The 17,255-nt window shown below is 43.1% G+C and overlaps 1 protein-coding gene across 3 annotated transcripts; it reads right to left on the reverse strand.

The window, feature by feature from the left end:
• Positions 1-360: 360 nt before the first annotated feature.
• SPRYD7 (SPRY domain containing 7) lies at positions 361-9,513 on the reverse strand. 3 transcript variants are annotated; one of them, XM_075718373.1, is made up of 5 exons: positions 9,404-9,513; positions 8,373-8,489; positions 5,118-5,284; positions 3,372-3,474; positions 361-558 (listed from the first exon to the last, which is right to left on the reverse strand). In XM_075718373.1, the coding sequence occupies exons 1-5, from the start codon at positions 9,507-9,509 to the stop codon at positions 461-463; spliced, it is 591 nt and encodes a 196-aa protein (XP_075574488.1). In that variant the 5' UTR covers positions 9,510-9,513; the 3' UTR covers positions 361-460. The 3 variants fall into 3 exon arrangements, with proteins under 3 accessions (XP_075574488.1, XP_075574506.1, XP_075574498.1); XM_075718383.1 differs by lacking the exon at positions 361-558 and adding an exon at positions 4,031-4,110 and having other exon boundaries at positions 3,423-3,474; XM_075718391.1 differs by lacking the exon at positions 8,373-8,489.
• Positions 9,514-17,255: the final 7,742 nt, after the last annotated feature.

Below are 17,255 nucleotides of genomic sequence, written 5' to 3' on the forward strand. Positions count from 1 at the left end.
TCATTGTGCACAACTGGGACACCACAACTCCAAATCACAGACCAGAAACACAGTGCTTTCTTTAAACAAAATACATAACTTCTGTGTGAAAAAAAGTTGGGAAAAAATCATGAGAACTATCCATCTCCATAGCTATCATATGCATAAGAACTATTTGCTTTACAGAGCTCCAGTTTATTCAAAATACTGAATGTAATACTTAGTCTCCTTATGCATCAAGTACAAATCAGAGAAAAACCCTGCCCCAAAACACTTCATTTTCAACCACAAAACATTGCCAGAAATCTTGTATTTGCAACACAGTTACCTGGTGTTGCAGTTAACATATTAATTCTGCAGACAACAGTCACAAGTACTTACTAAAAATACAGATATGTTTCTTAAAAGTAAATTGAAGCTTTATTTAAGATGACAAAGCTTTTGTAACAGTGCAGGGTGCAAATTTTCGGTATGAAGACTTTCAGAAGATTTGCTGCTCAAAGAGGATCTTTTCAAACCCTTGTGGAGGCGTATGATAAAATTCACTGAACTGACAATCCAGAATGGCACTGTCATCAACTGCAGAAGAGAACCAAACAGAAGGAATTAGAGGAGGAACACTTAGAGTTTGATCCTCTATTACACTATCTTACTAGATGCTCAAGCCATGAAGAATATTCTCCAACACATCCACTACATATATACAAGAGAATTAAAAGAAATCTCTTCAAGAAATTTGCTCAAGCCCTACACACTTACCCAAGGAGAGCAAGTCATCTCTCTTTTCTGCTGTTTACTTTAGTCGGTAATGGTCCTTGGTAAAGTCAATGGGAATGCTACCTCTGATTCCACTGGGAGTGTCAGCAGCGCTTCAGGCAATTCCCTCCAAATTTTCTACTCTGTTTCTCCAGAAATCTACAGATTAAGGACACTACCAGATACATATGGCAGGGCTGTCACCTCTTCAGCTGCATATTTTTCTGTCCCCTTCCTAATTCTGCTGGAGTGTCAGCTGTCTGCAATGATTTTTCTGGAGTTTTACAAGGTTTCAGATGTCTGCAATGGTTGGTGTCAGACCATCTGTTTTAGCATGTGATCCAAAGAGAGCTGCTTTGACTGCTTCTTTAAGTTGGACATTAATTGTTTTTTACAATACCTCTCCCAGTTTTGGACCCCCTGCATAACTTGAGACACAAGTGTTACTACCTTCAACGTAAAATATAAAAAAGAAACTGCTGAGGATTTTCAAGAGAGCAAAGCTTTCATGTATTTCATTAGCAAACTGAAATACCCAACCAGTCAGAAAAGCAAGATCTCTTTCAAAGACCACCTCTTCAAGATGAAGCTAGTAATCTAGCAACATTAGATCAAAACAGAAAAGCTTCATCTCCATATTTTGGTTTGGAATTTAGATATCTCAGGGCCAAGGAAGGAATTTTTCCCTCCTAGGCTCAGTTAAAACTCCTATTAGTGCATTTGTACAGTTCTGTAGTACTTATGCAGTGTTTGCATCTCATTTTCACAGAAGTGCCTCACGTACAGCTGCTGTAGGGAACAACCTTTAAGTCCATTTTTCTGTTTCACATTTTCAAGCTTGACACTGTGTTTGCCTGCTCTATCATGCTTCTTTTAAAAAGATATCTGTAGTTCTAGTCTGAATTATGGATAGGGTAAATGCTTAAGAAACTCTCTTCTCTATGGTCAAATCCTTTCACATGACTAGAAGAAGTTCACATTAAATTAAGGGCGTTTATAGTTAAAGTTTATACCAAGTAAGTACCACGCAAAAGCAATTTGCAGGCTTCAATTGTTACAGCTGTACGTAGGAGACATGATGATTACGATGAAATTATGCCCACTTGTGGAAGATGATAATAAGAGCCTGGCAATAAAAGGTCACTGCATTCCCCAGGCACGGAACTTCTTTAGTCAGAGAAAAAGATGATTTACAGTAGGCTAACATGCTACCAAACGTCTCCTGAAAGCAACCTGCATTCTCCATGCTATGTAACACCATTTCCAAAATATAAGCAAGATGCAACAATCAATTATCACACGGCAACTCCTTCCCGGCTGCTCACGAAGCTGTTTGCACAAGGAGCTCCCGCAGTGCTGCCATCGCTTTTTAGCAGCGCCATCATGTGGCTTAAGAACACATCACAAAACGACCATATAAAACAATTTCCACTCTAATAGCTCGGAAAGATGTAATTTCTCAGATACATTTATAGACTTCAAAGGCTCTGCAACACATCTAGAGTATCATCTTCTTCTTCATAAAATGCAATGTTACAAATGTATCAAGATAGAAATGGGAACATGCCAACAGTTCATTAGGGACCAACCATGAAATGAAAAAATTATCCCCATCACATGGCTAATGGCATCTCAAGAGCAAAATGATTTTGGAAGAGGCTGCTACTTAGAGGAAGCTCACACAGGAATAAAGATAAACTGGAGATGGCTGTAGGTGTAATAGAGGGAATCCGATGAGCAGTTATCGTTTGCTGTAAGCGACAAGCCAACCCAGAGCGTAGTGTTGATTATGCACTGAGCTAGGGGAAGCGCTGCCTTTCAGATGAGATGTTAAACAGAATTCTGACTACTTGGGAACTACAAAACCACCGCCAAGTTCCGGAAGAGTAAATTGTTAACACATGTCTTGGCCAAATTCCAGCTTCCATAATTCATAAATTCTTTCTCAAACTGCCTATGCAGGGATTAATTGGATATGGTATACCTCACTGCTGTGTTGTATTGATGGCTGCTGGCAAAACAGCTACCACAATTTGCTCACCAGTTGTTGGTTTTCAAAACTGGGTATCAATTTGGTATAGCAGCAAAGAGCTGTACCACTATACAGCAAGCAGCTGTACTAGTACTACATTAAAGTTATTACCTCCATAAGAAAATACAAACAGCAATTCAGTTATCTGTTCATATCTAACGCTGAATGCATTTATGAAGTATGTGAAATTAACAGGCATAAATACGAAGCTTCAGAGATAAATCAGATTAGCCCACTAGACTTGTGGGCTAGAATTAGTTTGAATTTGTTGGTTTTCTTTTTTTCATCTGCTTCACAAGTTTTTTACCTGGCAATTTTTAGACTGAATGCAGTAACTCCCCAGCTTGTTGGATGTGGACACTGTAAGCAGTCAGTAAACGGTGCTTTTTTTCCTAGCTATTAAGCAGCATTAAAAATGAGGTGAAAATATAGTTTTGTATTTTCCCAGGTTTGTATTTTCATGGAATTTATTGTTGTAGTTGCCAAAAATAAATGATTGATGTGTGTTCCATGTAAGTGAGAAGAAGAATACATAGCCCACAAGACAAACCTGGTACAAAAATATTGTCCATACTGTGAAACAGTTTGAAAATCTCTGACTTACCATAGACCACCGGATAAACAGTCCCTCGGATTCCTGAAGCTGGACAATGCATGTTCTTCCCATTTAAATATACATTTAATTCTACATGGTCATATGTAATGCCCTACAAAGTGCAGGAAGTTAACAAAAAAGCATCAACAAGTTTATACACATAAGATTGCTACTTAATTTAGCTTTCTTAGCCACAGGCAAATTTTAACACCATTATAAAAGTCACAGCATCCTAGAAAACCTCACTTGAAATATTCCTGCGAAGTACTAGAAGTTAATAAATGACCAGTAACATTTGTATTTTCAAATACTCAGGATTCCTGAACGCACATTCAATTTGGATACAGCACTGTACTGCACACCCCATCTTACTAAGTTTACAAAACAAATTTCCAAACTGTTCTTCACTATGTTGAAGAAACACAAAATTTTCAATTATTTTTAATATTAAGCAGTTTGCAGTCTTCTTGTTTATATGTCCTCATGGAAATAACTTTAACAAATAGCAATGCTATGAATTAAGTTTATCTGTCCATACTTCCATACGGAAACCTCTCTCAGCTCATTTACTCTGCCAGTGGCAACAGAGCATGGTTTCGTACCCAATGCTATAAATATGCTGACTACAGAGCAGAAAACAAACACTAACAAGGTAATAAATTACTTACTTGTTAGCTAAATTATTTTTCTCACTGTTTTGGTATGGCTGAGTGTGACAATTTGTGTTGTCATTCAGTACTTCAGAAATCTATTTTTGTGACAGAACAAAATAAATTGAAATTTATGAAAATTGGGGAGTTAGCAGTAACACATCAGCTACGTTTTTGTGATTGGTTGAAGCTGTTCAGGCTACATAGGTTGACCAAACCCTGGAACAGTCTGCAACCCTCAAAAAAAAAAAGCTATTTCAGAGGGGATTAAAAGAATAATATAGTATCTGAGTGTAAAGGATGGAGGTACAAACCTTAGCTGTTTGGGGCTTCTAAAGACAAAATTTCTAACCATTGCTATACAGAGGCAAGGTTACCCCGCAAGAAAAAGTAGTGGTGATAAATGGTCTAAATTTTATTGCAATGCTCCCACACATTTTAGAAAATAAACCTCTAACAGGACAGTGAGAAAATGACAGCAACAAAACACAACCCTTTGACCAAAGTCACTTAAAGATGTTTTGAGAAACCTGGAATAGTGAGGTATAAAAAAATCTTAAGATTCTCCATTTGCTCTCATTCTTCATCTTCCCAGTGAGCACTACCCCCTCCCCAAACTGAGTAAGTTTGGATAACAATACAATTCATTTATCATCCAGGACCTATCTCTGCTCAGCTCTGTCCTTCTAATCATTAACCAGTTAGCTATGGGATCTTGGGTTCAGCTGGGCATGGTGCATAGCTATGTAATGCATTCCAGGACATTATTTGTTCAGGAAGGTCCCATCTCAAACAACACAAGATCCTTGTGATGGGAGTTATCCATCAGGTACCTACTGCAACCAGACTGCAACACAGCATTAGAGGCTACTTTTCAAACACTGGTAAACTCTGTCCCTCATTCAGCATATCAGTGCTGAGAATGAAGTCCACTGATATCCAGGCTGCTGATCCGTTCAAACACAGCAGGAGTTTCTATCAGCACTTTCCAAACTGGGAAATGCAAGCCGAACAATTTGACTGAAATGGTCAGTCTGACCACAGAGCTGTAAATAAAAGGGATCTGGGAACAACTGGGGAAGTAAAGAAGCCTTAAGAAACTCACCACCACATCACCCTCCTGAGGAAGGTTGTTTGCTGGTAGTCTATTTTTCTCCTCATTGTTATAGTACAGTGCACCATCATTTCTCATCACCAGGCTATGGACATCTCGACCAAGCGGAATTTGATTCAAGTTTGCTTTCTGGGTTGCAACTCCAATACCCCAAATCCCTAAAACGTGACATTAACATGATAAGAAAAAAAAAAAAAACAACAAACCACCACATTCTTTTTAAGACTGACTGAAGCTGCACAGCATAAAGAATGTGTTTTTAACTAATGCCATGGCGGTACTTCTGGTATGTATCTCTTGGAAATACCAGGACTATTGTGGGTTAGCCCTGGTAGGCAGCTAAGCACCACCCAGCCACTCACTTGCTTCCCCCCACAGGCCCCAGTAGGGGAGAGGAAGAGGAAAGGAAGAGTAAAACCAAGAAAACTTGTGGGTAAAAATAAAAATTGTTTAATAAGCAAAGGCGAAGTGGAAGAAAGAAAGAAAAAACGAAACAAAGTGATGCAATGGCAATCTCACCACCTCCCACGGGTAGACTGATACCCAGCCAACTCCCAAGCAAAGGATGGCTACCGTCCCTAAATCCCCTCCTCTCCCTTTTGTTGCTGAGCATGACATTATGTGGCATGGAATATCTTTTCAGTTAGTTCAGGGCATCCGCCTGGTTGTGTCCCCTCCCAACCTCACAACCCTCAACTGTGCACCCCCCAATCTTATTCACTGGAGGGGCAGAGTGAGAATCAGAGGCAGCCTTGATGCTGTGCAAACACTGCTCAGCAATAGCTAAAACATTACTGTGTTATCAGTATTGGTTTGGTCACAAATCTAAAACACAGCACCATGGGAGCTGCTATGAAGAAAATTAACTCCATCCCAGCCAGGGCCAGTACAAGCAGTCACAAGAGACTGAAGATAAACAGCATCTACCCTGAAAAAGAAGGATTCAGAGAATTGTAACCACTTAGCTTAACTTTTATTCCCAGAAAAGTATTGAAAACAAACTCTGAGGCTGTAGGAGAATATAAAAAAATAAATCCAACTAGCATGGATCTGTGAAAAACACAAGTTTCCTTTTTCAGCTGGTTAGACTAGTCATAGGGAAAAAAGAAGAAATTGTAAATGCAATAGATCTTGATTTGGTAATGTTTTTGAAACTCATACAACATTGAAATAGTCAAATAACCAACATATGGTCTAGACAGTTACAGCAATATGAATGCACAACTGGTTAGAAAACTTTATTCCAGGACTACTCAGCAGCAGCACCCTGTCAAATCAAAAAAGATGACTCAAGTGGGGTTTGAGGTTTTGTATTGAATGCATGAGGTCAGATACTGTTCTGTATTCACATTGATGACTTGGATAATGAGACAATGTGCTTATTAAATGTGCTGCCAATACCAACCTGACGGGACTGCAAGCTCTTCAGAGGCCCCTCAAGTTTAAATTATCCTGACAAATCGGTTAAGAGGTCTGAAATAAGGAAAATGCATTTGCTTTTCCTGAATTACGAAGAACAGCAGGTAAGTAGGAATAGTAACTGGCACAAATACAACAGTGGCTTGGCAACCAGTTCATAGAATATAACTTGGGGATTATCACAGACTACATACTGAGCGTTGAGTCTGCACCCTACTGTTGTGAAAAACTTCTGGATGTATGGCATATATAAAGCAGACATATTGTATGTACAGCAGATGAAGGACTGCTTCTGCTGCAGCTGGAGCAGAGTATCCATTTTAAGCATCATACCTCGAGACAAATTAGGTCAATTAGAGATATTCTAGAAGAAAAAACAAAAACAACCAAAAGTGTAAAACCATCATCTATAAGGAGATAATGAAAAAAAAAAAAAACCTGGGACCGCTTAATCTACAGAAGACTAAAATGAGGCAAAAATACAAGAAAATTAGTTTCAAAAGACAAAACTGCAGAACAATTTATTCTAATATTCATACGCCCAGAAAGAAAAGGACATGAATGTGGACAAGATTCAGATTAGACTTCAGAAAACTTTCTGATAGTCAGGGTGACCCCACAGATGACCCCTAATAGATTGCACAGGGACACTTCTGGGAATCAAAGTTTTAAGTTAAGTGATCTACAATTCTCCTGCCTTGGTGCACAAGAATAGACAAGACATGGCTCATAGGGACCAGGCGAGTTTATTTCTTGTTTTTCTCGCATATAAGAGCATGGATACGGTGTCTTTGTGAATAATGACCATATATGAACAACAGCTGCAGTGGATTCTTCCCCCAACAGACAGGATACTAAAATTGCCAAGTTACGACTGATCTGGGGTTTACATGTAGTTTAAAACTAAACAACCAGTTTGACTGCACGGTGTTTTGGACAGATTTCTGTTCACACTGCCTGCACCCCAATCCAACTGAATGCAAACAACCCTTACCCAAAAACCGCCGGGTTCAAGCTCCAGCTGGCATCGTAAGGCCTGTCTCTGGACTAACACTTCCCTTCTTCTTCCCTCCCCCTACACGCTTAGGGAAAGAACAGCTTCATTTTCACAGTGTCTGTTGTTTTTAAAATACAGGCTGATTTTTAATGTTAGAATAGAGGCAAGCCTGGAGTGCAGTCTGTACTAGTGAAGCTGACCGTATTAAAAAGCATAATGCTTCCAAATTTCACTCATTTTCAGCTGCCTTGCATTAGATCTGTGCCAAACAAACAAAGAAACAGGGTGCTGAAAGGCTCCTCTTGATAAGGCAGTGTCAGAATAAGTGCTGCACATTTGATTTGAAGAGCAAAGTGTAGCACAAGGAGTGTTACCCTTGCCTGGGCAAGGCAGTGCATGTTAAAAGCAAATTAAGGTAGACAAATAGGTACAAATGTTGCTGGATAAACTGCACTATTTGAAAAAAAAAACCCAAAACTTCATAGCTACAGTGTTTTATGTGGTCATAAGCATTTATTTACCAAAAAACATTTCTAAAATACGCTAACTGAAAAACATGCATAACAGCATACAAAACAATATGGTGTTTTAGTATTTGCACTCCTTTATTATATACTCACCATTCTTTTTGATATTTCACAGCCACAATTAAAAAAAAAGAGAAAATGAAATTTCCTTTTACACAATGACAACTTATAAAACTCTCCAATGTTCACAAGTTCAAGGATGCAATTAGAAAGATGCATGTGCTCAGTATTTGAGATGTGACCACCAGCAGGCAATCTGACATACCTTCCACATTTAAAGTTGTACATTTTTTGCTGACTAACCTGTTGACTGGATTTTAAATTCAAAATAGCTCTTGTTCTGATGCAAAGGTGCATTGGCTAAGCAGCCTCCTGTGCCACATATTCTTCTGCCATTTTTAACAATGACGACATCTGTTCCTGCAAGAAGAAAAAAACCCGCAAAACTTCAAAATGTTTTTAGAAGGCTGGAAGCAGCCCTTAAAAACCCTAAACATTAAGGGCAGGGCTTTTTAAAGAATTTTCTGCCCCAAGTAAGAGCTTCATTAGTCTGTGAGAATTATGATGACGGGCCATGCTTTGAAGTAAGAAAAGGAAGGCTGCTTACAGGCTAGTTCATCTTTCAACTAAGGTTTATTTATTTAAAATTTATACGCTGCTCTAATTTTGCCTCTTGGGTTTTACGGCACCATGCCGATTACAACCTTTGCTCAGCCACATCAGAAGCATAACTTACAATCTAGTCACAAAGGGTTCACTGTGAGACCAAAGCCCTGTACCCTGTCTCCATATATAGGAGAAAAAAATTTTGGCAAGGAGAAGGCACATCGGGTAGAAACGTTTGATGGAATTAAAACGTGTTTTTTTTCTCTGAAAAAATCCTTTTATCGGAAACACGCCTGCCAATACAGAGAGAAAAAATCCTCTGCCAGGTTCTCCTTCCCCAGTGGAAGACTTCACCTTTAGGCACTGTTGTCATGGTCAAGAACATGGGAGACAGTCAAGGTGCACCGATACAGCTGGATAAACACAGACTGACAGGCCACGCTGCTTTCTTCCCAGCTCTTTCCCCGGCTCCGCCGCAGCTGCCGCGCATCACTTCTCCCCCCAGCAAAGCCGGGGCACGGTTTTGTGGATAGCTCATCCTATGGATGACGCTCCAAGAGCGGTATGGACAAGACTCCGAACGGTTACCGGCCCCCCCCGCTCCCCGCCTGCGGCCTCCCCGCCGGGGGGACGCCCGCGCCGCCGCCGCCTCCCCCGGCCCCGGGCCCGGCTCGGCCCGGGCGGCTGGCAGCGTGGGGGGAAAGGAGACCCGGGCCCGCCGCGCTTACCCATGCGCTGCGTGTCGAGATGCACGGCCGGCATCTCCTTCAGCGGGATGTGGCCGGCGCCGCCATCCCTGCACCAGGAGAGGCAGCAGAACACGGAGGCGGCCATGACGGGCCCGACCCCGCCGCGCCGCGCAGACGCAACGGCGGCCGGGCCGGGCCGGGCGGGGCGAGGCGGGGCGCAGCGCCCCCTGGCGGGCGGGAGGTGGTGCCGCCCGCCCCGGCGCGACATGGCGGGAGGCGGCGGGACATGGCGGGCAGCGCCCTCCTGGGCACAGCTCGGATCGCGGGGGGGGGTGTGGTGAAATCGAGTGCGGTCTAAAAAAATCCCATCAAACCCCCCCATCTTTCCTCAGGAAGTGAAAAATTAAATTAAAACGAATGCAGCCGGCGCCCCTGCTCCTTCTCCTCCACAGCTGAGCAACTGTGAATGTGGCGGTGGCTTGAGGCGGCCTGCGCCCGGCCAGCTGCCCGCAGCCCCAGCACACGGCCACCTGAAGGACCATTTTCATATATACACACACACACACACACATACACATATATATAAAAAGAGGACACTGATCACGATGGGCAGATGGCAGGTATCACATCAACAAACTTCACAGTGCTGGGCCGTGTGGGAAGGGACTCCTTCGTGGAAATTTACTGGTCAGTTATTCCTGGCTTCAAGTAACAAGAACCACATTTATCTTCTTTCTGATTTTTTTTTTTTTTTTTTCCCCTTCTGTTTTTTTAATTCTTTCTTGGAAAAGTCAAAAGAGACAGGACTCCTTGAAGCGAAAGGTTCGGGCAGCGGGGCCCGGCGGGGGACGGCCACCTCTCCCACCTGCCTCCATGGCGTTTGCTCCCTATGGGTTGCCCTTTCTCCTCATCTTCCGGACCTCTCCGGCTAGTGAATCTTAGGTCTGAACTTTTTGGGTCCTGTTTACTTCTAGAGTACTTTCTCATCTGTTCAAAAGCTTTGGTAGGGTGTTCTTCCCGATTTACTCAGGACCGGTTGAACTCAACGGTAAAGACTGCTGCAGTGAAAAGCCAGCATGCTATCGTTGCGCTTAGTTTTTTGCTAAGCACACTCTGGGACCAGCTTTGTGTCCCTTTCGTAGAGGCAGAACGCCATGTAATTTAAAAAGCTGTAGCTTGACTTGTGGCCATCGGATTACACAAGGGTTTCTTTAGCAAAAGCCCTAGAGCTGTCCCTACAGCGCACAGCATCCAGAACAGGGGCCACAAACTGCTCCAACAAATATAGTAAATAGCGATAACATGGCTATAGAAGCTCACCGGTACCTACTTCACATTTTTATTTATCTACAGAAAAAGATGCAATAAATATTGTGCTGTGAACAGCTGATCCTAGAGCGTTTTGCAGACAGCAGATCATTCAAATACATATATTTAAAGGCTTATTTATCTCCAGACCAATTTGGGATGAAATTGTTGTTTCTCATGATCTTCAGCTGGTGTCTGATTTTGCCACATTTCACCTAGAAAGCTCCCTTAGCATGTTATTACAGCATATAATACGATGCAACTAATGCAACCCACGTGGTACGACGTTATCTGTCTGTGGGGGGAGGGTTAAGCGGATATTCAAAAACCCTTGTTAAAAAGAAATCTTCATAGCAAGAAATATCTTATTGGTCTGGATGGGCTGTATCAGTCACGCTTATCCCTTTACTTGAAACATGAGGTGAAACGCTGTCATTCTCAAAATTGTGCCTAAAATCAATCTGATTTTAAGAGCGGCTTTAAAATATGCTTCCTTTCTTTTATTGGACTTACTGTTACAGCCCATAAAAATTTGGGGTCAAGAGCTCACTTCCTTAAAATATGCCAAATGGGATTAGTCTTGAACTTGTAAGAAGTAACTATTAGGTGGAAACTGATGTTTATTTATTTCGTATGGAGGGCATCATGATTCTTATTGGTAGCTTGTTGTTCACATAATTAGTCCCATTTAAGGCACTGTGGGATTTTTATTGTCTGTCACACACTGCGGGTTTGTTACAGTAAATGCTAAATGACAAATGTTAATGTATTTAAAAAATAAAAAAAAAACTTGAGAGAGACTCAACCTCCAAGTGACTTTTTTTTCTCTGTGCCCCAGTAAGCCCTTTCTTCCCCAAAATGAGCACTGGGAAAACAAATGCATCTCTCCACATGAAGTCAGCATTGCCAAATCAGTTGGACTGAAGGGGACAGGGCTTTGGGGAGCAGTGGCTGGGTGTGCCTGGCTGCCAGTTTCCTGCTCCACTGCTTTCTTAACTTGAGAGTCTGGTTTTACAGGCCAGCAAACTGCAGCGCTTTGTGGGGTGCATGCCACAGCTCGGAAAAGTTGCCGGTGCCGCTTTGGAGCGCATTGACTCCTGCGCCTATGTGCTCGGCAGGCGGGAAGCCTCGGGGGACCGAGGTCAGTGCAGCTCTCATCCCTGTGCCCTTCCCGTCTCTCCCTCCGGGTGCGGAGCCTGGCTGCTGAGCACCCTGACAGCGGCTGGTGACAGCTTGGTGTCACAATGGGTTGTGCAGGAACAGCAGCAAAGATGTACGCGTGCTGTGAGTGAAGGCTCCGGCGCTGGACAAAATCAAGCAGGTAACAACGTTGCTCTGGTGGAAATCAGGCAACAGTCAGCTGGTCAGCTGGTAAGAAACATGACTTACCCATATGCCTTTCTTGGAGGACTGAGGTGAGCGATTCCAGCAGGATAGTACTGTATTTGTAGATGTGCTTGTCAGCATGTTTAGAGCATATTTGAACCCCAAAATTTTTACAGTGCACGAAGAACTGCACCACGGAAATGAAGATCCGGGCTCCAATATTTAGAAATATAATTGTGCTTGGTAATGAAGGGTTAATTCAGCTTCTGCCTTTCTTGAATGTGCATTTCTTTCACTGGGGAGGCCAAGTATTTAGGACCCTCCCACACTGGAAGCAAAATTATGCTCAGCATGCCTAAACATGTTTGTTGCTCACAGGGTTTTAACTTTATTTCCTTGAACAGTAGCAGCAGAGACATTTTGTCTGGGAACCATGTTAGAAGAACGGGAAAAAGACCAGTCCCATCCGTTTCATAAATCCAGGCGTATTTGGAGGTCCTGCTGAAAGAAAACTATGGTCATTGACTTGCTTTGTTTCCTAGCTCAGAACTTCATTCACAAAATACAACTGTCTCTCATTAGCCCTGCAAAGTAGATCTACTGGCTGCAGACATGTATGTTTCAGAAAGGTTCCCTGATAACACCAATTCGCGGGAGAGAGGGGAACGCTCTCCCCTTGTTACAGCATGTAATACAACATGACTAATCAGTTCTCAGAAAAATAATTCCTCTTCGCCCTGCTAGTAAAAACCACTGGGACTTGCTTCTCTGCTGCTACGAGCTTTGTGGAGACATTTACACCTGTGAAAACCAACGAAAAAAGTAGTTATTAAATATGCTGGAATGGATTTAGTAACGTCTCCATACAACTTGCACAGAAGTAAATGATGGTGCAGGACTGGAAAGTCAAGGTTTGTTTACTGAAAGCAGTCCTTCCACTCCCAGGGTCAGGCCTGTGGTTTGGAAGATGATACAGACAAGGTCTCAGATGAAAAACAGGTTGTGCTTGTACTTTTGAAATCTTCATTATAATGTGTTCTTGTGAGGATTAACATTCTGTAGGACGTCTTCTGTTTTATACAGTTAATCTGACGCTTGCCAAGTCATTGAAGAAATTGTATATGAAAATTAATTCTGTTCCTCGTTGTTCTATTTACTTTGGAGGTCACTTCTCCTTTCCTCTTTATGCAATATAAGCAAAACCCACCGGAGCAGCGCTTTGATCTATAGGCAATCACAAACCTCATTAAAACTGACAGGCACGCTGGCCATGCTTTGTTCAGGAAGGAGCAATTAAGTTCTTTTACGGCGTAAGATAGCTAAAGACTAGAAAGCGCTGCCCAACGGCACAGGGCTACATGGCCAAGCGCTAAGATGAGCTAACTCGTATGAGCAAGCACTAATTTGGGGAAAGTCAGAGGGATTTCTCTAGGGACTGCTTGCAAACGCGGCAGCAAGAGCGCAGATTGGTTGCAGCTGTGTTTGCCTGTGTGCATGTCTGGGACCGGAAACACCACGCAAGAGCCAGCAGACAGTGGGAGAAGCAGTGGTGCATGGCCCTGAGAAAAAGCCAAGGGACAGCTTCTTCTGGGCAGGCATCCTGGCTAGAGCAGCAAACTTGGACTGCTGCACAGTGCTCCCTCCCATTTGCTTCCTCTGCGTGCAAGGAAATGGGACGTGGCTGTACATTCTTTGTAAATAAATAGGATTACGCTAAGGAGATAACTGAATTCATCATCGATATCCCTCCTCCCCGCCAACCCCCCTCCCCCCCGCAGGAAAATCTGGCAAAGTGCTGAATATTAGTTAACTGCGTGGGTCAAAGTTCTGCATGTAAAACAGCAGAGCTTTTCAGTACTGCTAAAATAGTCATCAGGGACCCTGCAGATATCAAGGCAGTCTCTGAAATTCAGACCTCAAAACAACAGTTGATCATTTCAATCGCTGACGATCCTTCATGGATTTTTAATGCCTGGTATTTTGACAATGCATATTAAAAGTAGCTTTTATGGAACAATAACAAGAAACTGTCTTCTCTGATCCCTCGTTTGCAGTGTTTAATATAGTCCAGATGTATCTGTTGAAAAGAAATGTAGTCGGATACGATATAGTTGTGAAACGTTTATACACGAGGAAGGTGTTTGATACATGGAGCTGTTTGAATAGTTCCTTTATTTGTGTTATCTTACAGCATCTTCCTACCAAGCGGCTATCGGCATCGAAGCTCTTGCAGATTTATTTCTGTATTTAGGTCCCCGCAGCAGTTACATCATACATCTCAGATTATCCTTCTCCATTTCAGGCTATGCTCAAACCAGCACAGATGAATAAAGCAGCATGCTCCAAGAAGTCACTGTCCCGATGCCGGAGTGTACTCTCTGTATGCTCTGACGCCTTTGCAACGGGACGTGAAGCCTTAACCTCCTTCAGTGGGAAGTAAAAGGCAGACTTGCAGCCAAGGATAAGACTGGAAAATGCCCTCAACTCACCTCTTTTCCTTGGTGTTTCACCCTAGGAGACAATTACAATCTGACAGGTCTTTGGTAGCATGGCTTCAGAGGAGCCTTACCGATGAGGAATACAAACCTGGGGAGAAAAAACCAAAAAAGCTGCCTTTAACTCCAGCTACATTTATCAATCAGTTTTGTGTTAGACATCTTCTCCAGCACAGCACAGGGGGTGCCTAGGGCCTGGAATGAGCAGCTGGTGTGGCCGAAGGGCAAGGCTGTGTTACTTTTGGCAGCAGCGCCGGCAATAGCTGGCTGGAAGCATTTGTGAAATTATGGCCTGTGGGGGCACTTCTGGTTTATGCTGACATGCGTCGTGCAGGCTGCCACCGAAACAGCCCCTCTCGGTGGCTCATCCTGGCATTGGTGTTTGTTCGGCTGCAGGATCAGCTGGCTGCCAAAATTGATCCTGCTGAAAACTTCTTTTTTTTTTAATGGATTAGCTTTCAGCTCTGTTGGCAAGCGGATCTAGCCTAACATGTGGCCGCATGAATGTCGGAGCCAGCGGAGAGGAGGCATCAGGAAAGCATGACTAAGGGAAAGGAAAAGGATGGAATTATCTCTTTTGCCAGTAGCACAGTCTCGGCTTGGCTTAACCCCCCGTGAATCTACCTCTCAGGGTAAAATTACCTGTTACAGCTTGAGTCGCATTAATGGCTTGCTTCCACAGAAAGGGAAAAATCTTGCTCCTCTTTTCCTCGCTCCTCTGGTGTTAGACTTGGTGATTGTCTAATCCTGCACTGAACTGGTTTAACTCGTTGAATCAGCAGAAAACTCACCCTGGCAAAGAAAAAGGAATAGCGTTTTGCTGGCTTAGCAGGCTGAATCAGCTCAGTAAAGCATCTGCCGAGGCTGGCAGAGCTGGCACAGGCAAGGAGGGCAGTAACAGTTAGCTCTGAGGTCGCTGACTGAACCACAGCCTACAGCTTCAGTCTCAGAAATCTTCTGTCATAATGCTTAGCAGAAGAGCCACGATCGGGGTTCTCCCTGTAGTTTAAAGATGACAATAGGCACTATCCCTTTGTCTGACAACAAACATGGTGTTTGTTTCGTAAAGCTGGAAGTTGCCACTATTTTATAATTCCTTCCAAACTCCTACCCCTGTATTTTTCAACTCTCCCATGGGTAAGTGACATTTATCCTAACACTTCCCTGCGAGCCAAGCCTCTCCTTTGAGCCTAGGGTTTGTTTTCTTATTAGATAGGGAAATACTGCCACAGACCTACGAATGCTCTTTTGCATCAGCCAGAACTTTTCTCCGAAGCTTCAACAAACGGCCTCTGATGCTGTTTCAGGAAGACACTCTGTGCTCTCAGATGCGGGAATGCAAGCTCATAAGCAAACTGCTACTGAAAAACCTCTATAAACAACAAAGAGTTAAAAAGAGTGTAGAAAGATGGACTTACATGTGTGCAAAGCAGTTGGTTGTGTGCAACTCAGTCAGCCAGAAGCAGTAAAATGCCCAGCTTATCTTTGATCACACTCAGGACAGCCAGGGTGCACTCGAGTACGGTGCTGGCTGGGCACTGTATCTATGCACCGAGCACAGAAATCCCATGCTGGTTTTGCCCAGAAGTTTAAGCTTTCATCTTTGACAGAAGAAAGCCCAGGCAAGGAGGGACAAGAATGTTTTCAGATGGTCCTAATGAAGAGAGAATGACTCAGGCAGGCAGGCATCCACTCTTATGCCCATACAGCTCCTTCTTCATTTATAAGGAGACAGAGTAGGAACAGCCCGAAGAATTAACAGACAATAAAATGTACTCTAAAAATATATCAGGAAAAAAGTTATACAAGCAATATATGAACTTAGTAATGAGTGAGGAGTCTAAAATGCCATGTTGTTCTTAATATCTTTAACCATAAAGTTACAGAGAAGATGAGTAGAATCAGGAAATTCTTGATATAAAAATGGCTATCGGGAAAGCATAGACAAGGGGTACTTGGAAAACGTAAATGCTCAAGCATTGGGGTATCACTTGAACGCAATTTGGGTAGCTGAAGAATGGATTAAGCTATCACTTTTCAGAAACTACCTGGAATTACTTCTTTTTGATAAATGGCAAAGAAGATGCCGGGCAATTAAGAAGAAACAAGCAGGACGTTGAACTGCACCTGAAGGTCTTGGTTGCTTTTGTGCAGCAACTCTACCTTCTGGGGCCATTCTCCAGTAGATGGTGGATGAAATGCCCAAGTGTGCGAGCGCTCTGAAGGGGATTTTCGGAAATACTTATCCGTGATCAAACCGTTCCCAGTTTGAGTCCAGCTGTGAGGGCAGGCCAGCTTGGGTAGAGGCAGCAGGAGGGAGGGCGAGGAAGAGGAGAGCTCTTCCTCTTCTGGCTGCAGTAAATTGGGGAACCACAGCCTCAGTGTGTTATTGAATGGCTTTTAAAATCCAGATTCCTTTCTTCATTGGAAGAAAGATGTCAGATGTGTGAGGGAGCTTCATTTGATGCACAGTCTAGCCTGTGACGTTCCTTGTGTGGGTAGTCCTGAACGTGAATAGTCTCCCCTGTGCCGATGAGTGATGTGACTGCAGTGGGTGAGTGAAGAGTAGGGGAGTGACAGGGATGCAGGAGGCAGAGTACGCGTGTTTTGGAACAGCTTTTGATGTAGCGTTTCACAAAGTCTTAACTCGAAAGTGAGGTCAGTTTGGTTTGATGTTAGACCTGTTGTGTTGGCTGAGAACTAACAGCAGGACTGCAAAAAAGATAAAAATCACAACGGTCCTCCGCAGTCTCAGCACTTCC

This window comes from Pelecanus crispus, chromosome 1, assembly GCF_030463565.1.
Source record: "Pelecanus crispus isolate bPelCri1 chromosome 1, bPelCri1.pri, whole genome shotgun sequence".
Lineage (NCBI taxonomy): Eukaryota > Metazoa > Chordata > Aves > Pelecaniformes > Pelecanidae > Pelecanus > Pelecanus crispus.

Bases quoted from the DNA above. Each gene is read 5' to 3' on its own strand.
- SPRYD7 (XM_075718373.1), bottom strand. From the start codon at position 9,509: ATGGCCGCCTCCGTGTTCTGCTGCCTCTCCTGGTGCAGGGATGGCGGC. The intron at 3,475-5,117 runs GTGAGTTTCTTA...TGCACTTTGTAG, and splicing joins CTCAGGAGGGTGATGTGGTG to GGCATTACATATGACCATGT. The intron at 559-3,371 runs GTAAGTCAGAGA...TCTCTTCTGCAG, and splicing joins TGTTTATCCGGTGGTCTATG to TTGATGACAGTGCCATTCTG.